The following is a 26,250-nucleotide window of genomic DNA, read 5'->3' on the forward strand; positions in this document are numbered from 1 at the left end:
TCAATAAAATATATGTAACTTAGAGCCAGCTCTCTGGTGTTTGAATCTAGGCTTAGCTGGGAGGATAAGGCCCTGCTGCTGCTGCTCCTTGAGCCTCAGTGGCATCGTCTGTAACTCGGGGATGGAGAACCCATCCTATGGAGTGACTGTGACAGCTAATGTGAATGAATGTAGAGCATTCCAAATGGGAAACCTTAGGGACGCCTGAGGGGCTCAGCAGTTGAGCATCTGCCTTTGGCTCAGGTTGTGACCCCGGGGTCCCGGGATCGAGTCCCGCATCAGGCTCCCTGCATGGAGCCTGCTTCTCCCTCTGCCTGTCTCTCTCTCTCTCTCTCTGTGTGTGTGTGTGTTTCTCATGGATAAATAAATAAAGTCTTAAAAAATAAGATAAAATAAAATAGGAAACCTTAAATAAAAGGCGCATTAAATGATACCATATTCCCTGGTACTCTGCGCAACCTTCAACAACATGAGTTTGACTTGGGGAGGGGAGATGGGGCGGCTGCTAAGGAGGTGTTATTGTAGAGACCGTCTTACAATCGTGCAGATTCAGGGAAATGTCTTTTTAATTCTTATTAGGAGGGGGTCACGATTATTCTCATCTCCTCCATGTAGGAGGAGAGCGGACACTCGGTTGTGTGGCTGAGATAGCCCAGGGAGCCACCACACATTCTCTTTCAGATTCAACCTCCAGTGACAGTGTTTGTGCGGATCCTCTGCTAAGTACTTTTCTCCATTTCTGAGTGCAAATGCTTGGTGGCTAGGGGCCAGTTGCTTGCAAGGTCTTAACTCGTGCTCAGGATACAATGTTTTGTGCATTAACAGGGGCTGTTCTTTTTGCCTAGAAAATTTGCGGTTTGAGGTTGTTTTATATAAGACACATTTGCGTTTATTTTATCCTAATTTGTTTGCGGAATGAGGAGCACTGAACACAAAGTTACAGATGTATGGTAGAAACATCGGGAGGCCGGCCGGCCGTCTTACAAAAAGGGGGTTTTATAACCTCAGGTATATTGGCATATAATTTACAGATTCTTCTGCCATTTCTCAGTAGAAACGATAGAAAAGAATCTGAATTTCAGCAGAAAGCTCTCAGAGAATAAATAAGGAGTATGGTTGGAAATATTTACATACAAATATTTGGAAATACGGTGGTGCCAGTTGGATGAGAGTGTTTGTTTGTTTAAACATTTTAATTCTGAATTACAGCTCACAGGTATTTCGGGAGTAGAAGTATATACAGTCATTAAAGTCATTTAATATAAGGGTTTACTTTTATTAATTGTATGCCAGCGGAACACAATGGCAGAGGGAAAGGAGAGATTATTGAAACATAAATAAGTATTCTTTTTTTTTTTTTTTTTTTTACTAAGATTCCTAGTGTAATAAGGCTTTATTGTCTCTTCCGTTCATGGGATTTTTCTCCACAACAAACTGCTTAGTAGAATTTGAACATTCAGTGCAGCCGACTAATTTCTAAATGACTCCTCTGCTCTCCAGCCACGAGGTTTCGGTAAGGCTGCTTGTGATTCCTTGGTAGTAGTTTCCCTCTGGTGGTCATTAGTCTCTCCCTGTGCACTTTTTGGGAGTGTACCCGCCCCACGTAAGAATCTTCCAAGATCACGGTGGGGTCCCCACGAGACGGTGCGGGCCTTGGTTCTTGACGCAGAAAAGCTGGGCAACAGGTCTCAGTGCTGGGTGGATTTCGCGAGGAAAGCTTTGGAATCCTTGGGGGGCATTGTACGCCCATAGGCCCTCTCCCTCGGCCTTGTCGGTTGGTTGTTCGTGGCGTGGATGAATTAATTCCACTCTGCAGGTTGGTAACGAGCGACCTGAGAGTGTCGGAGTTGAGCCCTAAAAGATGGCAGGCTGCAAAATAAGATCCTAAGGGGCACGAGGAAGGTGGCCCATCGCGCCGGGTCCGGCCTCCTAAGGCCGCTGCCCTCACACCTGCCGCCGCCACCAGGCCCGGAGCCCGGGGAGGGGGCAGCTGGGCACCGACGCCCCCTGGCAGGACAGCAGACAAAGCGTTCAAGGGCTGGTACACTTTAAAGATGCCTCTGACTGCCAGACTGCTTTAGATCTCATTACAGCATAATTAGGGACATTAAAGTTAGTTCCTTTCCACGTCCTTTGGCCTTCTTTCCTCATGGGCACGAGGATGAGGAAGTGGGTGCAGGTTGCCGTGTGCAGGGCAGTAGTGAGTGTGCACTTGTGCATCTCCCCACGTCTGACCCTGAGGCTTCGGGGATTCCTGGAGCTCATGCAATCACCTGATACAAAACTTTTCATTTAAAGGTGAAATTACTCCTCGGAGAGTTTTCACCAAAGGCAAAAAAGCACAAAAATTCTTCTCCTCCTCTCTCCATGCCTCATTACACAGAAATAGAGGATTCAGTGTTTGAAAAATTATCATTTTTGTCGGTTTTATTTGTGGTACGTGAGAAGTGGGAAATCTGGGACCCAGTTTAACAGACGCTGTCTCTTGTACCATATACCTAGACACCCAGGTGTATATGCACGTGTCTGTGTATTTCGGGCAATGCATCACAGTTGCTAAGTTTTAGGGTTTTAGAAATCGACCTTATTTGATGCCGAATCAGACACCCTTCTGCTATGAGGGAAGACGCCGGCTGGCCCCAGCGTGGTGAGCACCATAACTAAGGGATAATTGGGTAATCGCCGAGATGCGTTCCTAGATTAAAAGTTCACAATGGAAATACGGTAGGGCTGGGAGGGGCAGTGTGGTGTCTTGGTGAGAGCCGCGGATTCTGAGTGGGGATGCTGGATTTCCATTGTTTCACCCCTAATTTGCCATCTGCCCTGAGTCACCAAAATCAGCCATCGGGCCTCCGTTAAGTGGGTTAGCAATAAGCACCTCTTATCGCGGCGTTCAACAGGGGCTCAAGCAGAACCTGGCAGGCCTGCAGCTTGGCAGAGGAGAAGGCAAGGCGTGGCGGGCGGGGAGAGGGAAGGAAATGCGAAGGAGGAGGAGAGTCCAGGGAGAAAGTCGGAAGAAGTGTGCGAGGGAGATAACCTCGTGAGGAGTGGGCCACCCTGGGGGACACCTCAGGCCACCGCCAGGCTTCACCCGGCACAGCACCCGCCTCCCCGACTTTATCATCTTTCAGCAGGCTGGAGCGTGGACTTAGGAGAGGCTTCGCTTCCAGAACCACTCTCAAGCACATCTTCACGCGGCCCCTGAATCCACGGCCTGTGTGCACACTCAAGTATTAATCTGTGAGCTTCTGGTATTTAAACATATCTAAAAGCTTAAAGGGTAAGAGGACAGTTTCACTGTGTTAAAACACGCTGCCCAAACTTGTCATGCTTAAATGAATTTGCTTAATGATTTCCAGGGATTTTTTTTTTTTTTTAGAAATATGTGTAAAGAATTTTATACTTTTATTCCGAATGACCTGAATTGAAAGTTGGATAGACGCAGCCTCAGAGGAGTATGTCTTGAGAAGGAACAGGTTTTACCCAGGGCTCTAGCAAGGCGTAGGTGCTTCTTGGTGGTTGAATGAGCCCAGTGCTTATCCTGTAGGCTGGGGTTGTCAGGCAGATGCAAGTGGGGGCCACCACGATTTTTAAATAGGGCTTTTAGCCTGTCAGACTCTGAGCAACTCATAAATAAAGCGATCCCAGGACTGCCAACTTCTCAGCTCCAGGGACACGCTGGTAAACCTGTATCCCCTTCTGCAGCAGTCCCCGAACCCCTTCCCTCCTCCTCTCTCCGTGTATGGATCCCTCTGGTTCCTTTTTCTCCCAGATGGCATTGTTGAGTGGGGGACATATAAGGCCTGGTTTCTGCTGAAGTTCTGCACCTCTCAGGGTCCTGAGAGACACTGCTGAGAGAGACAGACGTGCGGAGTCGAGGGGAGGGGGCGCATCCTGCATGGCCACCAGGGAGCCCCCCCTGCCGTGGCTCCCGGACAGGCACAGGCCTGCGAGTGCAGGTGCCAGCGTGGACCGTGCAGGCGTGGGAACGTGACCGTGCGGGTGCGCAGGAGCGCGGGGCACACGGGTGCACTCCGCCCATGGACTGGCGACTCCCCTGGTCTGGAGGGACTGGCATTGTTCACTTTGGGAGCCAAGCCAGCTCTTGCAGGCCACTAGAGATCATTTTCTAAAGAGACCCTGGTGGTTTGGAAAAAAAAAAGGTGAATGCACTTCCCAGAGAGAAAGCACCTGCAGATAGGTGCAGACCAACTTCACCTTTGGAGCCCCGTGATTTACTTCATCAGTTTCTGCATAGCTGCTAGCTGACCTCTTCGGAGTCGAGATCACCGGGCTCTCATTTATCTATACCTTTTTGACTGGGACTGGTAGGGTAGAAATTTTGAAGAACGAAACCCCACTATTTTTGGTCCGGGGGAAAAAAATGATTCTGATATCATACTGATGTGATAAACGACCAACTGAGAAGATATGTCAAAGTACTTTGTATACTGTAGAGTGATTTATAAATATTAGGCATCAAATTAAACTTGATGGGGTGGGGAGGAGCAAACCACCTGTAAAATCATGTTATTTGAAGGTGAAAATAAGATCAGTGTGCATTCCCTGAGCACACAGCAGCTGGGAGATAGCCCAAGGCATACTCAGGTGAGCTGTTCTTTCCAGGGGGTCTATAAACTGAATACACCTGTATGTAGATATTTCAGGTTTGACCAGGTCAACCTATGTCATTGCATTAAAAGCGTTAGTAGCTGTCATTTATTGAGTGCTTGCTGCATGCCTGGAAATATACATGTTGTGCCTACAGAGGGTCATTATTATTATTTTTTTAAATTGAGATGTGATTGATAAAGGAGCCTTTTTTGGTCCCCATTTATGGATTAGGATATCAAGAGTTAGGGAGGATGTGACTTGCCTAAAGCCGTGTAAGTGGTGCAACCAGATTTCAGCTGGGATATGGCTACCTTCAAATTTCCTTTCTTTTTTGACTGTGTTATACTGCAACTGAGTATGTGTGTGTGTGTGTATATATATATATATATGATTTTATAGATATATAAATGTGAATATATGTATAAATATCAATTGTATATGAACATATACTTATATATAAATATATATGATATATATAAATATATATGTGTATGTATATATATGTACACACACACACACACACACATATATATATAAAAGATTTTAGTTCATTGAGAGAAAGAGCGGAAGGGAGGGGCAGAGGGAGAGGGAGAGAGAGAATCCCAAGCAGACTCCACACCAAGCAGGGAGCCCAACTCAGAGATTGATCCCACAACCCTGGAATCATGACCTGAGCCAAAATTGAGTTGAACACTTAACCAACTGAGCCACCCAGGCACCCCTAACCCCAAGTATATTTGTATATATGTATATACATATATATACACACATATATATACATACACACATCACTATATATATGTATATATACGTATGTGTGTGTGTGAATGCAGGTGTATGAAATGTTTTTAAATTGTGCAAATCATTTTTCAGATTTTTTTTGTGATATTTAATATAGGAGATCACAGTATCACATGACAATTTAACACAAGTCATTCATTTGTTCATTCAGAAATATATCTGCATTTAATGTGTTATAGACACTTTCCTGGGACGGAGGGTGTAAGGATGAATGAGATAAAGTTCAGGACTTCAAAACATTCATAGTGTAGAATTCTACAGGACACCACAAAACAAGATGGGGGTGAAATGATAGAAGTGCGCATGAGGTGCTGTTCGTGCTCAGGGGAGAGGAACCGCACTCATCCTGGGGGAAGTGTGTGTGTGTATCAGGGAAGGCTTTCTGAAGGAGGTGTTAGCTGAGCTGAAACTTAATTAGCAAGTATGGAGTAATTAGGGGCTGGGGCCAGGCGGAGTGATGGTGGTGGTGGGGGGGGGGCGAGGATGATTGGCCTGGAGGGACAAGCAGAACGTATCTGCCAGAAACCACGTCCTGGAGTACAAGGAGCAGTTGAGGAACGGTCCTCAGGAGGTGGACCATGAGGGCTCGCTATATGAGGGCCAAGGGCCCCAGACTGTAGTATTCTGTAGGCAGTAGGGAGCCGTTCATTCATTTAACAAACATTTCCTGAGTGCCAGCCACGTGCCGGGCACTGAGCTTGATAGGCAAGATGCAATGACAAGCAACAATGACCAGTTCCTGTCCTCATTTCTAGTGGAATTGAACTGAGAAGTGATTTGACTGAACTCTTTAGAGCTGGGAAGGACTGAACAAGACCAGCAATCAAAAAGGTGAAAAATGAGATATTTGTGAACTATCTGGGGGTAAAAGTGAACGAGACTTGATGACTGATTGAATGTGGCAGCGGGGAAGTAGATAGGTGTCATGGATGATCCTCAGGCTTATGCCATGGATGGATGGCGTTATGCCAGCTAGGATCAATAACAAAGAAGAACGGGTAGGATGTTGGTCAAGAGATGAAGAATTTAGCTTTGGACTTGTTGAGTGAGATGAACATATTCGCATGGAGGTGGTTTAGCAGGTGGTTGGGCATGCAAGTCTAAAGACCAAAGAAGAGATCCAGAGACACAAATTTAGAGGCATGTGGGTGAGAACTCAAATCACAGTAGTGAAAGGAATTGTCTAAAGAAAACATGAAAGGTGATATGAGGACCAGAAGTTATGCCTCAAATTAAGGCCTAGATAGAAAAAGAATGGGAAAGCTCTAGGGAGGAAAAGTTACCAATGGATAGCTTTATTCGTGGGGAAGGATAGTTTGGGAAGTTGCAGTTCATCTGTTGGAATATTGGTGGAATGGTAAATGATGAGCGGTTCAGCTTAGCTCCCTAAGCCATGACCGAGTGCTTAGCGTGCACCATACATTGTGCCGAGCCAGGAAAGAACAAGACAGAGAAGATCCAGGTATTATCCCTGCCCTGGAGGAGCCTGTGGTCAAGGAGGTCACTGCCTCTATTTGACTACCAGATACCAGTATAATTGCCTTATAAATAAAAAATACCACTCAATGAATCTTAGCATAGCATCATTTGAAAAACTCCTTATTTTCAAGCATTCTTAAGAAATGATAGAAGGCATGAGAGTGTTCAGCCATGGAAGAGAGAAAACATGGGGGAGAATCATTGGCTTGCTCCACATATTTATTTATTTTAAAGATTTTTTTTTTTTTTTAATTCACGGGAGACATAGAGAAGCAGAGACACAGGCAGAGGGAGAAGCAGGCTCTCTCTCCGCAGGGAGCCTGATGTGGGACTTGATTCCACGACCCCAGGATCACGACCTGAGCCGAAGGCAGATGCTCAACCACTGAGCCACCCAGGCGTCCCCCACATATTTAAAATGGCTATCTTTGGGGGCTCCTCAACTAGACAAAGTGTGAATGGAAATTAGATGGAAATGAAACTGGTTTGTATGCTATATGTTTATATATTGACCAGGAACTTTCTGATGACGCGAAGCCTCTAACTGGCCACCTCCATTTATTCAAAAGAAATAAGATGTGGAGGACCACTGGCTCTCGATGTCAGGTGGAAGTGTTGGCCCCACGATCATGAAGGTCGCCCTAGCCCTAGCTCTTCCACCTGGCCCTGTGAGTGTCTGCTACAGCAGTGATCCTCAGACTTTTAAAGAATCACGTGCCCCTTTGACAATCTGATGAAAAGTCGTGGACACTCTCCCCGGGGGAGAAGAATGCAAGTGTGTCCATAAACACAATTATTGCTAAGACAAGACCCTCCCTCCCCACAACCCCCCACCCCCACCTCAACACACACTGAAGTCTTTAGGAGTCTCCGGACTTTGGGTTAGGACCTCTTGTCCTAATGGATCTCCAGTAGATGAGAACATAGGCGTCACTTTCTCTCAAATTATGTACGTTGAAGAAAAAAGCCTCTCGGGGCCCTAATTTAGAACCGTGACTACGGTTTGCCATACATCTAATGCAATGCATCATTGATTTTATTCTGTCAACCTTACTTTACAAGTGGCCCCAAGCAACTCACAACTTCACAGATATATGTACATAATCGTATGCACATATTTTATTTTAAAAATAATGATGACGCTGTTTGGTGTAACCACTGAGAGTCACAGAGATCTACGTTACTGTAGCTGAGATTCTCGAGTAGATGGATTTTGGGGGAGCTCTTTCTGATTAGGGCTGCCTTACATATTTATGCCAGAAGGGTTCACGAGCTATTTCTGAGACTTAGACTTTAATCATGCTTAATGAACTGAACTAAACATAATTCTTGTTCTGTTTTGGTAACCTTGTGGATTTCTCCTGATGCTCAGTTTTGTATGACTCTACCGTTCTTGAAATGCTAATACCCGAAATGCTAATTCAAGAGAGGACCACAAAAGTTAGCTCTCATGCCTGAGGAGGGCATTCAGGAACCACAGGCCCCTCTGGACTGAGCGAGGCCGCGAGACGAGTGAGATTAGGTGGGAAAATACTGGCTCCCACCTTCGGTGAACACACAAATTTAAACATATAGGTTGCACAAAATTTGGATAAACTGAGGTGGAATCCAACATTTCTTGCATGAATGCCTGTATAATGTGGCGATAGCTGTGAGAAAAGAGGAGCCCGGCATCTAAGACCCAACACAATGAAAATGCAATGAATCGGAATGCCTCACAGATCATAGCGGAATCAGAATTTCCAGCAAGGAAAATCTTTTCATGGTGAATTAAGTGGTGGATGAAGAAAAATGGTGATGAAAAAAGGTAGGCACAGATCACAAACACTGGGCTCAAGGCTCACTGCTGAAGATTTAAGAACCTTAGCTAAAGCTATGCAGAATAGAATGTGGAAAATTGAATTTACTAAACAATTAAGCATTGAATTAATCTACATCCTGCACAGTAGAAAAGTGGGGGAGGGAGCAGAGCGGAGCTGAATAAATCAGTGGAGCTCATTAAAAGATAGTGAATATATCAGGTCTGTTGTAGCATAAAGGAGGACAGTTTCCTGTATAACACGGAATGATTCTTGGGTTCTAAGTCACCTTTCTGGAGTCCCCAGTCTTAATCAGATTAACCAACATGCCTCTGATGAGGTTCTTCTGTCGCCCTGTATTTTAGCTTGTTATCGGTAGCTTTTCTATTAATTACGAGTCAGATCGCCAGTCAACACTGGTAGTGAGGGACCACATAAATAAAATGAGAGAGCCCAGGAGATGTCACTCGCAGGATCTCATGCATCGTGAAACTCCCGCGGGTTCCTGCAGCCTCCCACATGCCTTGCCGGTCTTTTGTTCAATTACAGTTAATGCAATACTTTGCCATTTTCTCCTTCTAATTATATTTTCAAGTGGGATTTGTAGCACAGAGAAAAACATCCTTTTACATGTCGAGGCACCGGGGTTTTGTGCCTGGCATTGTCTGTCCCCTGGGTGCTGTACCATTCTTTCTGCAGAGCTCTGAATAAACAAGTCCCCCTTTTAGAGCTGCAGTTGGACAAACTGAAAATTTATGCGTTAACTGTTTGCATTCTGAGCAGGTGTTCCAGATTACGTCCCCCAGCGTTCTCCTGACAGGCCGCCGAATGTGTGTCTGTCTGTCAGAAAGCCCTTGTCTCCCAGCTCTCGGGTCTTTCAGGCGCAGCCTCCGTGGGTCCATCAGCACCGTTTCTGAGACCGTGCGTGGAACGGTTGAGTCCAACCTGTGACTGGTGGATCTTTCTGCAACTTTATTTGATTTGGGGGCCGGGGATCGGTGGGGGGGGCACGTTAATCTTCTGGCCCAGTTGGGTGGCAGGCAAGCATCCTTTTCGGGGACAGGGAGTCTTCCCTGGATCCCTCGACAGCAGGCCTCTTCGGTGGGATCTTCCCTCTTCTCTCCCCCTGGGTGTCAGGAACATTCTATCTCAGCCTCTCTTATCTTCTCTGGGACGTGAAGACACCTCTCAAGGCATAAGCAAAGCTCACTTTGATTTTGCGCGGCACATTTAAAACGACGCGGGCCGGGGGGGTGGGGGGTGGCCCGTAAACTTTCCTAGGACAACAGTCCCGAACCGTGACGCCCTAGGCTGAAACGACGCAGACGTATTTTACAGGCAAGCTCACCCTGCCTTTGCCCCCTGATAATCTTGAAGACAAATCCCGCTTCCCAGCCAAGAACCAGCTTTCTCTTCTGCATCGTTCCTACTGTGCAGGATGACCAGTGACTCATCAGGCTGTTTCTGAAAGCTAGCACTAAAAGCTAATTAAAATCTTTTCTGGTGATAAAGGGAGATTTGGGAGAAGTGTTGCCATGATTGTTTTCCCCAAGAATTTAATTTACTGCCAATTTTTTCCTATCTGAATGTTACTTTCAAATGCACCCAGTGATAAGAAGCAACATCTGTTTTCCGTTCAATAGTACAAGGAGGCTCGGCATGGGGCTGAGTGTACACAGTCCATGTGAATCTATTGTTATTCTCATTCCTTTTTTGTCCCCGTGCCCGGTCCATTTGCCATGTACCATCCGGCAAACAGCTGACACATACTAGCTATTATGGACCTCGGCCTAATTGTGAGGTCTTCAAAGCTTTGCCATGTTTGTCTTCCAGGATGAATCAGAGGCCTCTAGAAACCACAGTGCGATAGACCACTGCTCTCCGTTTGCATTTTCAGAGTAGTAGCAGACTGTCGTGCCAGAGGGTTGGTTGGTGTTAAAAATACAGTCAGAATCCAGTGGCAGCAGCCCCCGCCCCCGTCCCCGGCCCCGGCCCCGGCCCCGGCCCCCTTCTCTGCCTGGAATGTTTCTGTTTTCCTTGGTAAGAAAGCGATTGCTTACGGAGTAACTACTCGTCGATGCTATTTTAGCCCAGAAGCAGAAATCGGCCCGTGTTACAGGTGCCAGCGTAGCTCCGAGCTGGCACCGTTCGTGAAGGGGGACGGGGGAGACGGCCCGGCCGTCCCTGGCAGCCTCCCGGGGCTTTGTCACTGCCTGACGGGATCCCACCGGACCACTGTTAACCGACCACTCCGTTTGGATTTCTGATTTGTGCCCCCGCAGCCCTCTTGGAACAGAGATCACGATGACACGGCATCCACTCGTTCCGGAGGAACCCCGGGCCCTTCCAGCGGTGGCCACACATCACACAGTGGAGATAACAGCAGTGAGCAAGGTAGGAGAGGAGTTCTCACTCTCTTTTGCTACTCGTTTCATTTTTAAGGGTTGAAAAGTCCGAAATGTCCAGTTAGCTACCATTTGTACACGTTTTCCTAGAACACCGACCCCTCCCAGTACGGGAATCAGCTTATCTTATTTTGTTCTCTGGGCCCTTTCTTCTTCTCTGCCATTCCAGCTGCCCAACTGCCTGTCACCCGGCCACCTCCCTAAAAACAGGGTGGGTGAGTTGGCTGAGGACAAGACTAGGGTAGATGGGAAGTTCAAACGTGCGGAAATAGTCTGCCACCAATGGCCTGCGATACAAATAAAGAGTATTGTTATTACTCGCCCTTAGAGCCTCTCAAGAGATGGTGAAGAAACCTCTTCCAAGATTCCAAGTCAATGGCGTCTTCAGACGCTTCGAAGGCAGTGGGCCTTTTAGGGGCACACATCGGGCTCCCCGTCCATTGGGTTGAAGCCATTTTTCCGGGTTTACTTACCCGAATCTCTTAAGCATTCGACTTTACTGCAAAGTCAGACTCTAGGCAATTAGAACAAAACGAGAAGAAGCCAGATCAGTGTAGCCCATCTTGTTCCTTGAATGCACACGCCTGTGCGTGTAGTTGGGTGTCCGTGGGTGTGCATGCCTGACCGTGACTAGTAAGAAATAAAGTTTTAACGTAAAGTTAATCTTCTGCAAAAAAAAAAAAAAAAAAAAAAAAAGGTGAATGAGTATTCAGATGCCTTGTACTGGCTTCCGTGAGACCTGCTGCAGTGGAATTTTGTGTTCAGTCAGTGCAAGCTAAAGCTTAAGAGAGAATTCTCTATCTGAAGATAAAAAGACGGCTTTATTGAGGTTGACTCTGAGCCCACAGTAGGTGCCTACTTTAAAATCTGGTTTGATGATTATGTTTCATCGGAGTGCCGTTAGCAAAAGAATTTTGTTTTCTCACAGACATTGGGCTGTACCCATTAGAACTGCAAAGTCTAAAATGAATCTGACATAATTCATTTGAAAACAAAACCAGGAAGGTTCCTTTCTTTTTTTTTTTTTTTTTCTTTTCTTTTTATGGCACATGTATGCTCTCTGGACTGGGAATTACTTCTCCACATATAATTTTAAGCATTTGAGATATAGTATTGTTCAAAGAAAAGTTGCTGACTTCACCACAATTGTAAGTGTAGTAAAAATGGAGCCCAGGATAGTAAACCAGTTCAGAGCTGAGGCAGAAACATGTAACCTCTGACCTCTGACTTTTACTGGAAAATGATATGCAGCATAAGAATCCATGGGGCCTTTTCTCTTTCAAGTGTGTGTGTGCGTGTGTGTGTGTGTGTGTGTGTGATGGTGTTGCTGCTCACGGGGCTGTCGTGAAGATGAGGTCGGCACTTTCAATATGAAGCCCTATTCTCAGCTCATTCCATGAGTTTTCAGAAAGGCGTAAATGGAGTCTGAATTCTTCTTCGGGCACTTCAGAATTGGCACATGAGGTCGTAGCCTCTTGTTTTGTTTGTTTTTCATTTTTTGCTCTACAAGATAGACATCCACACCCACACCCATATACATCTCATCTAGGAACAGGTGGGTGGTTTAGCTGCTGCTGCGAAGGCTTGCAAACCTGCTGAAGTGTCCTCGAATTTAAAATTGTAGCGTATAGGGACGCCCGGGTGGCTCGGTGATTGGGCGTCTGCCTTCAGCCCAGGGCGTGACCCCGGGGTCCTGGGATCGAATCCCAAGTCGGGCTCCTTGCATGGAGCCTGCTTCTCCCTCTGCCTGTGTCTCTCATGAATAAATAAATACATCTTAAAAAAAAATCGTAGCATATATGCTTTCTCAAAGATAATCTGATAAAAAGGATTTTGAGGAGGCAAAGGCCCTGTCCCAGCTCTTCCCCAGTGACATGTCACAACAAGGAATTAGGAATTTTGCATGTTTCCTTTTCCTTCAACAAGTGTTCTCCAAAGGCCAATGTAATAATGAATTTCATTGTAAGACGGAGACGTCTCTCTCTCACACTACCTGAGCTTTCAACTTACCTCGTTTCTCTTTATATTTTTTCACATAAGACCACCCCCTATTCTGCATCTTAAGAGTTTTCACGTAAGCGGTATCATTTGATGGGGCTCCGGTGGGCCTTTCTACAACGACCCTCATGGGCCCTGCGCTTCATCCCTTGCTAACTGCAGGATGATGCGTCCCAGTGTCACCGCCACTCCTTCTCTGCATTTCCATGCCGCCCACGACCCCTCTAAACCTCTTCTCATCCCTGAGACCTGTGGGGCTGGGTCTTTGTGCAGCCTTCGGATTAGCTGCGCACGGTAGCTTTTCCATGTTTGCCCTGGCAGCCGTAGACGCGTGAGCTGTGCCAGCATTTGGCCCGTAGTGCATGTCCTAAATAGTTATTTACACAGTTTGAGTCCATTTTAGTCAACTGGGTAAATAACAGCCCTCTTCAAAAGATTTATAAATCCATAAATATGTCTTTATACATACCCAATAGACAGAAATAACTCAATCTGTCAAGAATATATCCAAAGAGGTGTTTCCCCCACAGACTGGAGTAATACATATTTTAAAACTTTCTCTACTGTATTATTTGTACTTGTGTTTCTTTTTCCTCATTCCTTTTCATTTTTCACCACTTCATTATGGCACCTGTGGCACCAAAAAAAAAAAAAAAAAAAGGAAAGAAAGAAAGAAAGAGAGAAACCTGTAGGCTCTAGTCTTCAGTTAAATAACCTTATCTGGACAAGACGTAGGCATACGACAGGCTGTATCTCAACTGAGTCCTGTCCTTTTGGACTTCCAAAGTAAAAATAAATAAACACATACATTAAATAAGTCATTCAGGAAATTTGTAATGTTCTGACAGATTTCAAAATACAGTGACAATTCCTAGTTAGCCTTCCAGCAATTTGGGGGATTTTGAGTGCCTGATGACTTGCCAAGTTAGCAGCCCTTGCGACTGATGGAATAGTTTTAGTCCAAACTTTTACCTAAGCATAAGAAAATAAAACAGAAAGTCCAATGCTGGGCATTTTAAAAGAGCATATGTAAGATATATAATCAAGAAGACCCTAAAGATGATTACTCTTCAGAGATTTAATGTTTATTCGCGGTGTACATCACACATCTTTCCCCCAACTCAAATTGTTTATCACGGGAACTCTTCCTGTGGCATCTACCTTTCATTTGATATTAACACTTGTGGCCATTTGCCGGAAATTGAATCTTTCATAGTGAGGCTCCTTTATAAAGCTGGCATTTAGAAGGAAGGCCAGACATCTGTATTTGGTGGTGGTGGTGGGGGTTCTGCTGCTGTTGCTATGACATCGGTTTTTGTGTACACCTTAACTGCCTCAAAGCACTCTCAAAGATAGGAGGTTGAATTTTGATTTTTATCCCTATCATTTGGCCCCTTTCCCATTTCAGAAGGGAAAAAAGTAAAGCTCAGAAATGTGGAAGTAACTGTCAGACTCAGCCTTAGGATCTTGTCTCTTGGCCTTGCTTTGTAAGTCCTGTAGGATGGGGACCCCAGGCCGCGTCTTGTAAATAAGATGAGGTGCACATCGGCAGATACGCGACTCTCTCATGTCTTTTCTGTCCCACCGTGGGCAGCTGCCCTGCTGACCACAGTCAGGGCCTCCTCTAGGAAGCGCGTGGTCTGGAGCAGGAGAACACCACGCCCACCTGGTGCCTTTGCCCCACCGAATTTGAACTCTTTCCCGGGAGGCCTGTTGCAGTCACTCTACAACTTGCAAGCAGCTTTAGCCGTGACTGACCACATTTTGCATTTCCTTTTTTTTTTTTTTTGGTTCAAAGTCAAGAGAGATGAGTATATGACAGTAATAAAAGAATCCAGTAACATATTAAGGGGTGTCAGCGTAGGCATTTCCATCTCTCACTTTGTAAAGGAGATCACAGAGGTTCAGAGAGGCTGGGAGACTTGCCCAAAGTCATCTACCAGGTGGTGGTAGAGTCGGGACCTGAACCCACACAGTGTGACTCCAGAGCCCAAGCTCCCCATGCCTGTGTCTCCCAGTGATTTAGTGTGGCTGGGAATGGAAAACAGACCATCGGTGGATACTCTTCCTGTTAAACCCAAGTTGAGATCTCTTTCCCCAGTGTGGGCACTGGGCCCGCCCGTCTCTGTAGTGGTGATGACGGAGCTGTGAATATGCCAGAACCGGCGTTAGCCTCAGGGGGCTTATACTCTGCTGGGGAGTGAGAATCTAGTTTTGTGTGTGTGTGTGTGTGTGTTAAGTGGAATGATTGAGGTATTTCCAGCGGACCGTGATGATTGATATGATTAATTTGTATTATGCATTAAGAGCCTATACCATTTCACTCATTCAGAGATTTACTGAGTGGAGAATAGGAGCATACAAAACAAATAAGGGCATCTCTCTTGCAGAGCATTTCCCATTTACAGCTCATCTCATTTTCCTCTTTTGTGAGGAAAAAGAAAAAGTATTATTTCTACGTCGAAATTTGATGTAAAACATCTCAAGTCTAAAGGGCCTTAATGATCGCTGAAACCTCTAAGACCCACTTCTGAACTTCTCCTTTTTGGGGGCAGGACTCAGTTCCACAATAGTATCTTGGCTCCCACTTAAAAAAAAAAAAAATAAAAAGAAGAAGAAGAAGGCCAAACCAGCATGTTTCTTTAAAGAGGAATAATTGAAAAGCACTGCTATTTCTTTCTAATAATGTGTCAATAGTTGTAATGCCTCCCAGTGTCCCTCCCCGCCCTCCCACCCCCGCTCCAGCTTTTGTATGAGTTCAGGGAACCTATAGGCGGAAGGCAATCCCATTTATTATTGAAGGGAATCTGAAGGCAGTTGTTCCAGGCTTGGGAGGCCAGCAGGCACAGCCGGGCCTGGAGGAGGCGGGGAGCGGAGGGGGCGGCGGGAAGGGCCACGTTATGTTCCAGATGACTAAGCAAGGATTTATATACCAGCTCGCCTTTTTACATGAAGAAGAAAAGTAATAACAGCCCAAACCCGGGCATTGGAAACAGTCAGCTGTCCGATGAATAATGGGATAGGTGGCAAGGCGCGCTCTGATTGGGTGTCTTAATGAGCACATTTCTCCCAGAGTTTGGGCTGCAGTTCCCCTTGACCTTTGCCCTTTATTGACCAAACTGACACTTCATTTTTCACATACTTCCAATTATGGCTCGGCTTAAGTGTCGCCCTCCCTCCTTTATTTCTTTCCTATGGACGACTCGAGAGCGGTGCAGGCCACAGAAGATATTTTAATTTGACAAACTACCCGCAAGCAAGTCAGGTTTGGGATGTGATCTCTAATCTGCAGGTTTTCAGATGAAAACACAAAGTGGACGCTGCTTGTTTAGGAACGGTTTTCTTTCTTTTGTTTTGTTTTGTTTTGTTTTTGTTTTTAAATCCCGACAGATTTTTAAAACAGTGTTTATAATAACCCAAGAACCCTGTGAATCAAACAAATGTTTGTTTGGGTTTTTTTTTTTTTTTTCATTCCGTCTGTCTGTCGGTCAGGGTAGCTTGAACGATCTCTGTTTGCTCACACTTACTTCTTAAGTCTTACACTTCTGCGGGGACTTCTTGGATTTCAATGGTGCCCTCAGGTTTTTTTTTTGACTAACACGCTTCGGAGAGGAAAGTAAAATATCATTGTGACCGCAGGCCTCGGCCCTCAGACCACGGCAGCCCCGCGCGTTACTTTGGTTACATTTCATGTGGGTCTGCAGATGAAAGGGTGGCCTTTGCATGCAGTGGCAGGCGGAAGGGGAAAACGATTTCCTGATGGGAAGAAAAGTCAGGTGTAAAAAAGAAAGGGGAAGTGGTTACATTCAGCAGATCCCTGTTATCAAAAGGTCCTTATCATTAACTTATCAAACACGTTGGACGAGATGCAGAGACAGAGAACTGTGTTCCCCAGAACACCTCGTGCCGTAGTCACCTTTCCTTCTCTGTTGACTCATCCAGTGCAAGTAACTGTTTGCTGTTCTCCATTCTCTTGACTTCTGGCATCACCAAAGCAGGTCATCTTAAAAACAAAGGAAAATGACTTCATCACCTAAAAAGTGGTAACTGTCTATTTAGGGGGGCACGCACTTGGCTGCGAGTGTTTGCGCGGAGAGTGCATCTTCCCTGACTAGTAGGGCGATATTGCTGGTAAGCTCCAGGTCAGTGTTTTTCATCTCGAGCCACTGAAAGACGCATTCGAAATTATTATTTACTCCCAAATATATTTCCCTCCGACACAGAAGTATTTGTTGCAGGGAGTGCATGAAGTGTTACCTACTTTATTATGTAGCCCTCTGGCATATCCATGGCATAATTTTACTATAATATGGTAATAAAAGAATATGTAAAAGGCAGACAAAGGTTCTGTCTTTTCAGTAAGGTGACCTCTGTTACCAAGTAACTGCTTTACTTATGAGCTTATTAAAAACTCAAAAAAATGAGCTTTTCATACTTCACAGGCATTGATGTGAAAATGAGCTGTCCTGTGAGTAGTTTTCTTGATCATTTTTAGAACAATTGATTAGCCAAAGAGCTCCTGTCATTAGTTGACATTGACTGATACCAATTTGTCACAAGCTCTGAAGGTCAGCTAGACAGTTGGAGTTTCAGCCTGCCTTTGATTGACCTTTACTGATTCCATCCTCCTGTGATTGGCTTTGAATAGGTCTGACCCTCGATTGGAAGAGACGGGGCATTAGCCGACAGGGTCATTTCTTATATTTTCTGTTGATGGCTCATTTTTATTTATGTGTGGACTCACGGTCCAGATATCTTATCAAATTCCTACTCTAATTTTTGAATTTAAAATTTTAAAATAATGACACTTGTTAGGTACGGCCTTAAAACCGCAATTCTGTTTTTCCCCTTGGGTTGCGATGTGGTGGCGGGCTCCCTAAGTGATGCGGAGCTTGCTCCCGACGCTTGCCACCGTCACCTGTGCCGACAGCGGAGTTTTGTTGCAGGTGATGGATGCGAGCGAGTTGCATGGGTTTTCGTTGTTGTTGCTGCTGCGGTTGCCTCTTAAGAAACACCAGCTCCAGCGTGACTTGTAGAACTTCTGAGGTTATACCCCAATTCTCTCTGACTTTCCTAGAATTAATTACACTGGTCTCGCAAGAGTCATGTGATAGTTTTAAATAAAAAATGAGTGGTGAAGAATCATATGAATAATGATGTTATGTCAATTCATCATTTGGCTCTGCAGCCAGGAAGTGTGAAAACTTAAAAAAAAAAAAATATATATATATATATATCTTCTTCTCAGTTGCCCTCAGCCTGCTGTAAATCAGAGAAGGCCTCTCTGGCTGCAACAGCATTAGCTTTTCGGTGAGAGTGGAATATATTTTCTATTGTAGTGGACTCAGAGTTAGTTGTTTGTAATGCTCAGTCCTTTCTTTCCAGAGCTGTGAGGCATTTTTCCCCCAAGTGCATCACATATAAAAGAACATAGTCCACACTCACATTAATAACATAGGTTTTATTGCCTCGTGTTAATGATAAAAATGGCAACCCGAGCTTTAAAAACCCAGATCTTAAGGTGTCATTATTTGATTCTTTAACGCAGTTTGTAACTAAGGCCTTTCTTTTCTCTTATTCTCTCCCACTTTCTTTCCCTTCTTGATTCTGCATGGGGTTTTAAGCCATAAAGCAGTAACTTGTTTTTCAGGTCAGCCTTCCTTAGGCATTCCAGGGCTACCACACACAGCCTGCCTGGCACAGCTTAAACACGTGTTTCAGTTTCTACCCAAGAAAATAAACCAGGAGAGAACCCATTGTCCCAGTGGTGGATTCTTCGCACCGTGTCATTCTTGGCAAGGCAGAAGCAAGGAAGTTAATTTTAGGGAAGTATCCATTTAATGTAGCCCAAGGAGATAAAAAAAAAAAAGAGTTGCGAATTGTAATTGCTCCTGCGGATGAGCCAAAATATTATCAAGAATTGTATTTAAGGTGAGGGGTGGGGAGGTAAATGTATACATTCGAGTCAAGGCGTCAAAAATGGATTAAAAGCACTTATTACATGGCAGGTGCTCCGTATGAGGCTCTAAGAATGAGTAGGTCGTATTATTTGCCCTCAGAAAGTTTGTGTGTGCCACCAAGAGCATCAAGCTTGTGTAAGCGGAATATTCTCTAAATAACGAGTATTCTTGGGGAGCTCTGAGTGTGTTTATTTCACAATATGCCAACGACCCAGACGCGGTGAACGCTGTGGTCGGGGCTGTTGACCAAAAGCCAAGGTGTGAGATATTTGGCCTAGCTTGCAGACGGACACCTCTCCCTTGGTTCAGCCTCTGGTGGGCCCCGTGAGATCAACTTGGATCCATGGCCTACTCTTGCGAACTTGGTTCGGCCCTCCTGCGTAGCCACGTGGCCACTGGGGGCCTCTGCTGCCTTGACCACTGGGGTCACCATTGCTTTCTCCACCGTTAGTCACGTGGCTGCTGACTCGTTCTCATCCTTCGCAGGGAACTCTGCCATTTTGGGGGAAAGGGGATGCCTTTGGATATCTGGCAAGGTCAATGGATGCCTTGTCAGTGTAATATTTTTATAAATGTATAAAATAAAATACATAGGACTACAAGGGAAGCTAATTAAATTGAAATCCAATTATCAAAATATTTTAAAAAACAAACTGTAATAAAATGATATAAGAGCTTTGTTAAATATGCATTAAATAACGAGGTCTGGCAGTGATTCTATCGTCTACCACATTTTTGAAATAGTGATGAATGTAAATGATGTTTTTACGATGTTTGTAACAACCGTATTGTTGTATGTAAATATGATTTCCTTTGGTGACAAAGCTACAGGTCCTGCTAATGGTGCTGTGGTTTGTTACTTACCTAGATACGCACTTGGAAGAAATATAATTCCAGTTAGAGGTTAGTGAGAATAAGAGGTAAATCTTTCTTTCCCCTCCCAAGTACAGGGGTCTTCTGAGTTCTAACCCTGGGCCCCCCAAGGAGGGAGGTTCTGTAGTAGCCCTGAGTTAAAAACTTCTGAACTTAATTCAAGTGTCATCTTCAGCAAGTAGTCTGTGAACTCCCAGATCGGAGGGAGTCACCCTCTTCTGTGTGGTCATGGTATCCCATGTCTTAACCTTTCTCATATATTGAAGTGAGCCACCCGTGCATCAGCCTCCCCGGGATGCTTCCTGCGAAGGGACTGTGTCTTCTTCATCTTTACATCTCCTGCGCCCGGAATAGTTACGGGCACATGGCCATGGGTGGATAATTATTTATTCAAGAGGACTGGGAACCCTCTCGTGCTTTCAAACTGTGATTACACCACGTTCTCTGAGCACTGATCTCTTCTGGGTGCCAGATGGCTAATCACGTGGCAGTCTCAGTCAAAATGTAAATAGATATTGAGGTCTCACCTGTCCTGACTCCCTGAGATACATTTTAACAGAAGCACTCAAGAAAAGACTCAACGGGTAGTCTTTTCAGAATTGGTGGTAGATGGGCTTAGGGGATGCACCTTAAATCGTGCCGCCCACATAATCACCTACTCCTACTCTTGGTCACCATCCTGTGGCCCCACACGGGCTTCTAGGAGAGGGTGGGTGGGGGCTGGCAGCAACATTTTAGGGTCTTTTAAGGAACCTTTGGGCAGGGTGAACAACGAATGCTGAGACAGGACCCAGCCCATGTCACCCTGGGCTTTTATGTCTCTTCTGTTCCCAGCAGCAGACATGATTCCATCCCGTGGGATTGTGATAGTCAGCTCTGCTCCTGAATTTATCTCTTTCCTCCACGAATGCGAGCACTAATTAAGGATAGTGGTAGAGGTTTTGGCTGTTGGCCTAGCAAAAACTAACCCAAACAGTAAATTTATGCCAAGCATTTTCCTTAAAAAGAGGTAGGCGTTGTCTACCTCTTACATTGATTGGTCCCAGAAGTGTAGTTGGTAAGTTGGGTTTTGCTCAAGTGTCTGGCTTTGTGGATTAGTTCAGTCTTGCAGATAATTTTCCATAATTACTTAACCTAAAAGCATTCTGTTTGATTAGTACAATTAGCTTTGGCTTTCCCCCATTTACCAATATCAACCCATATGCATTCCCTCCTAGACATAGCTCACCTCGTTTCCTAACAAAGGATGAAAGACATAGAACTTTCTTCTGCTTCTTTCCATATCAGGAGAAAAAGAGGGTATGAACGTACCTAGAAAATCGCCAGCTTTCTTCAAATTGGTATCTTTGTCAGGAAGGGGGAATTGGGGGTGAGGGTAGAAAATCCTGACGTGCGTGTTGCTAGATTATGAGCGTTTGATCAACGCTGTCCCTTTAAACATTTCCTTTGTCTTGGTTTGAATCTTCCCTTGAGGGCCCCTCTCACGGCGGGACACACAGCACCTGAGTGCCCTTGTATTTGGACACTTCGGGAGAGGAGGGTCTCTCTTAATTTTAAAATGTACTTCTAAATTCTCTCCGTTCTAAGGAAGGGTTAAGGAGGTTAACAAAAGCACATAGCGTACGATAGGAGAAAGTCGGGATGTGAAGAAAGGAGAGTGAAAGGAAAACAAGCAAGAGGCCAGCCAGAAGGGCAGCACGGGGCCGTGCGGACTGTCAAGGGCCACGTGCAGTTGCTGGAAGTAGTCAGCGTGGCTCTCAGCTACCCAGCAGCCAAAATGAAGAGTGAAATAGAATCAGTTACAAGATTTACAGCGTCCGTCCGTGAACGTTGTTTGGAAGAATCCCGTTGAATGGGGTGAAGCCTGGAGAGAGATCCTCGCGTGTGTCCTCACCCGGGGAATCCAGTGGGTGACATGGCCCCCCTTGCACTTGCCCAGCTCCTAGCGCAGTGCTGCAGACGCAACCCGTGCCAGGTAAATATTTGATTCACCCGTTTGACGAGACAGATAGATGCCTGGATTCAGGGTCAGCCCAGTCTTCCTTCGGCTCCTTGGCACCTAAGCAAGTCTCGACCTCCCTGGTTGAAAGAGATGGAGGCCTCTCTCAACCCGAGTCCAGGGTGCCAGTTGTCTCACGACGACGCCTTTCCCCCTTCTGCGTCTCCTTCCCCTGCCCATTGCATGATGTGCCAGCTCCATTTCCCAGTCTTTTCTCCCTGTCCCTGGGACCAGTGACGACGGTGAGAATGCTCCTGTCATGCTGGTCATTGTCCCCTGAAACAGGATTGGTGGCACCTGAGACATTCATCAGGCCGTGAGGAAGTAGGGTGCTGGCTTGCGAAGATTCAGGTACCACACTCTTTAAATATGGACGTTCGAGGGACTGTGACTTCAGCCCATTTAAAATCAGAGGGGGGCTGTGCGTTACGAATATCGGGTTCACCATCTCCCAGCACCAACATACCCCCTTATGTGAAGGGAATACATTCAGTGCAAAAAAAAAAAAAAAATCTTGCTTGATGTTGTATACTTAAAGCTTTGGGGAGGAGTATTCTCAAAGATAATAGAGGGAAAGCAGAAATCACACCGTTCCCTAACTTTTAATAAGTATTAGGTGAACGTCTGCTATGTGCCAGTCCTGTGACCAATGTGAGAACTCGGGGCGAAGAGGGCTTTCCTGGCCCCCGGAAGCTGACCGTCCAGTGGCGGGGTGGGCCCCTAACACGCAGTAGGTTAAGGCTCGTGACTGAGTAGGCCCAGTGGCACGTGGAAGTGGAAGAGGGGCGCCTGCCAACCTGGCAGAGATGGAGCAAGTACCTGGCACAGGCGTGGCCTCCCCGTGTCGTTCCGTGGGCGCATCCTTACTCCGCCACAGCGCCCTTTCTCACGGAGCCCGAAGGGGACCCGGATGGGGGTCCTTCTCCCCATGGCACTCCCATCCCCGGAGTTGGCCCTCGCCCCGGTCAGCTTTCCGTTCGCAGTCTTAGTCTTCCAGCCTCAGCCTTCCACGGGGCCGAGTGTGTGATGGGGACTCGGCGCAGGTGGAGACGTAGAAGGACGCGTGAGGCAAAGAAGTGAGTTGGTGCGAAGGCGAGGAGGAAGGTGGGAGCACGAGCCCTGGAGGCGCTGAGGGTGGCTTCGGGGGGAGGGGGTCTGCGGGGAGGCCAGAGGCCGCGGGGGCCGACCGTGGGGATCCTATCTGTCGTCTTCAGGAGTGGGGAGTCCGCTTGGGAGGCCGGGGGGCGTCGCGGACAATGTTAGGGTGGCGTCGTGCGGAGCTGAGTGCGGGAGGAACAGATGCAGGGCAGCGGGAGTCAGGCTGCAGTCGCCCCAAAACGTGGAGGCCCTGACTTAAGGCAGGGCAGTTGGGGAGGCCTGGGGAGCCCGGCCGGGCCGAGGGGACGCCCGGGGAGTGGACTGGGGACAGCCTGGCAGGTGGCAGCGCTCAGGACGCCGCTGCCCGCGCACAGGCCCCTCGCGGCCGCGGCCCGGTCTCCTGCGCGTAGCTTCCCCTCCACGCACGGGGACAACACGGGGGCCGCGGGCCCTGCGTGGGCTCTCCTCCCGGCCCGGCTGGCCAGAAGCAGCGCTTCTCCTCCCCCTTCCCGAGGGGCACCCACGGAAGTCGCCGCCCCGCTTCCCGGGGCAGGGCCCGGCCCGTGGGGACCGTGGCCTGGGTAGAAAGGAAGAGGCCAGCCACGCTGTCATGGGAATTCCGTGACTCATTTCATCAGTTTACTGCTCTGAAAAGGAGGTGACTTCCCCCTCGGCTTGACAGCTGATTGATGAACATTTCCTGAGTATTTGCAGAGTCGATGTTTTGTCACACGGGCCTCGGTGCTCGGGGCTCCCACTGGACGCTCAGGCCCGTGCGCTCCGGCCCCTTCCCCTTCCCGGCCGGTTAGGGTTTCTGCCTCTGGAGAGTCTTCAGATCACCTGCCCAGGACTGCGGAGGCTCCGGGACCGGGAATAGTGTACGCCCGGGCTGCTGATGCAGTTCTGGTCGCGTTTACCAGAATGCTAAAGCATGAAAAATAGTTTTTTTTGTATATTGAAACTACACATTTTATTAGACTAACGTCACTATCACCTGGTACTTTGTGTGCCTACGTTGAAAGTCGGCCTGAAAACCCTGAAAACCCGTGTACTTCATTTTGTGTATCCAGAATTTTTCCATTTGCTCCTTTTTGGTTTTCACTTTCTTTCCCAGGATGTGGGTTTGGGTATTTTTAGGAGGATTGTCCTTCTCTTCGATTCCAGATGTCCCGATGCTCTTGATAGGAAAGGGGTCGGCTTTGGAAAACGTTAATTGCTCTGCTCAATGATAGAATGTTAATAAAAGCTACATCGCAAGAAGCATAATCATTACTCTTAGGCTCGTTTTTCATAACTGAAGTGGAGACAATAGGTTTGCATTATGTGGCCCAGAGTCCTCGCCTTAGATAGTGGCCATGGTCCTTAGATTCAATTTTCATATTTCAGATTGGAAGGCGGTAGGTTTAACGTGTCTTACTTTGCAGCTGGAACAGATTCTATTTTTAATCTGTAAGTCGAAAATGGCGTGGAGCCAGGTGCTGCCCGGATCCAAATGCATAGTTCCTGTTGATAACAGTGAGTTTCACGATGGACTGGAAAGAAGTATGTGGCCTTTATTCCAAATATCTATCTGACTCCTTAGAATTAAACATGCTGAACAAATCCCAGCACTCTTCAAGCTAAAATGAAGTGTCTTCTAATGTAGCAACCATGCCGGCTTAAAGGGATAATGCAACGATTCCAAATAGACACACACACAGAACCGTAGAATTGGTTTTCAGGCAGAGAGAGGCAGCTGGGCTCAGGAACCCGGGCGGCATAGCACAGAGGACAAGGCCGCATCGAGCTGCACGAAATTGCCTTTCCACCCAGGAGGGACGGGGAGAAAGCCTCTCCTTTGGGTGGTTCTCCGCCCGTGGGAGCGCACACATTACTGTCATTCCAGCCAGGGCCCTCCTGGACTTCCTCAATTCCATTCCCCAGTGGTGTGGTGGGAATGGTAGGGCAATATCCCTTCAGGACTGACTGATGTTTGCCCCTCTAAATAAATGGACTCAAATCATAATTGTAATAACAGGACTGTTTGATTACCTGGCAGTGGCCTTGTTCTGAGATAGCTTTTGGATCACCTGTTCATTGGGAACATTTGACAGACCTCGTGTTTATTACCCAATTGAATGTCAGTAGCAATTGCAGCTAAAGATAAACAAAAATGCAAGTACTTGTTGACCTTGACTTTTTTCCACAAGAGATTGGACTTGATGGCTCTATTGCTGTTGAGCTGATAAGGGTTATAAACAGTAGTTTAAAGAAAATGTTTTATTCCCAGAGGAAAATACCCCATTTGCTGTGGGAAATGGCAATAGCCCGGCATACCCTTTGCCAGATTTTCTTAATTCACCTTCATTTGGCCTGTGGGAAAAGGATATGGGGCTGGGAGACGGGGGTTGCTGGGTTGGGGGGGGGGCGTGGGGGGGACGTTCTTATAGTTTTAACGGACATTTGCATAGATTGTTGTAACTTGTGAATGGTGTGGTTAGCAGACTGAATACGGTTTTAGAAGAGGCCGATGACGTTCCTGTGATTTACGATGTTTAGCAACAGGACTTCTTTTGAAACTGTCCCGTTAATATAATACTGTGTTTCGGAGATGCAGATCTCGTAGAAAAGCACCATGGTGCAAAAAATGCTCTTTCAGATTCTAATCAAAAACATGAAAGTACCACTGTTTCGTGATTTGACCAGGGGCAAGGAGAGAGAAAATTTGACCCGGTGAATGTATTTACCGCAAAAGTACCCTGGGGGTTGTGACCATCAGCACTTGTCTTTGGGCACCCAGCCTTAAGTTCCAGATTTGAATCCAGAAACTCGGGGCCATTATGGATTCCCCACGTCTTGGCAAGGCATAGAGCCTGGGGGTGACCTGTCCTTCTGGCTCTTAAAGATCCCACTGCATTTTCCTTGCGAGGAGAGGTGCTTTGGCTTGACGCCACCGGCTTCAACTTTTGCTCTTAAAATGTTGTTTTGATGCATAGTGTAGTGATGGATGAATTGATTTCTGTGCATAAACGGTGGCCTAGATTCTTGCCCTGTGGAAATCCATGGAATTAAAAACTGTGGGTTCCCGGAGTGATAAGAGGTAAGCAAATGATTAGATATGCGTGCAGGGGAAAAAAAAAATCGAGATGCTCATAGAATGGAAATAAGGGTCTATATGATTTGCAAGTTTAATGTAAACCTAAGCCACTAATACAACTAATAATTTAATGCTAATATGTGAGAGT

The 26,250-nt window shown here is 46.4% G+C and overlaps 1 protein-coding gene across 3 annotated transcripts in view; it reads left to right on the forward strand.

The window, feature by feature from the left end:
* MEIS1 (Meis homeobox 1) overlaps window positions 1-26,250 on the forward strand; it is a 136,011-nt gene that overhangs the window by 19,257 nt on the left and 90,504 nt on the right. For all 3 annotated transcript variants that reach the window (XM_072768636.1, XM_072768637.1, XM_072768635.1), the window contains exon 7: window positions 10,976-11,087. In XM_072768636.1, the coding sequence (XP_072624737.1) occupies window positions 10,976-11,087 (112 nt within the window). The remainder of the gene's footprint in view (window positions 1-10,975; window positions 11,088-26,250) is intronic.

Source organism: Canis lupus, chromosome 11, assembly GCF_048164855.1.
Source record: "Canis lupus baileyi chromosome 11, mCanLup2.hap1, whole genome shotgun sequence".
Taxonomy (NCBI): Eukaryota; Metazoa; Chordata; class Mammalia; order Carnivora; family Canidae; genus Canis; species Canis lupus.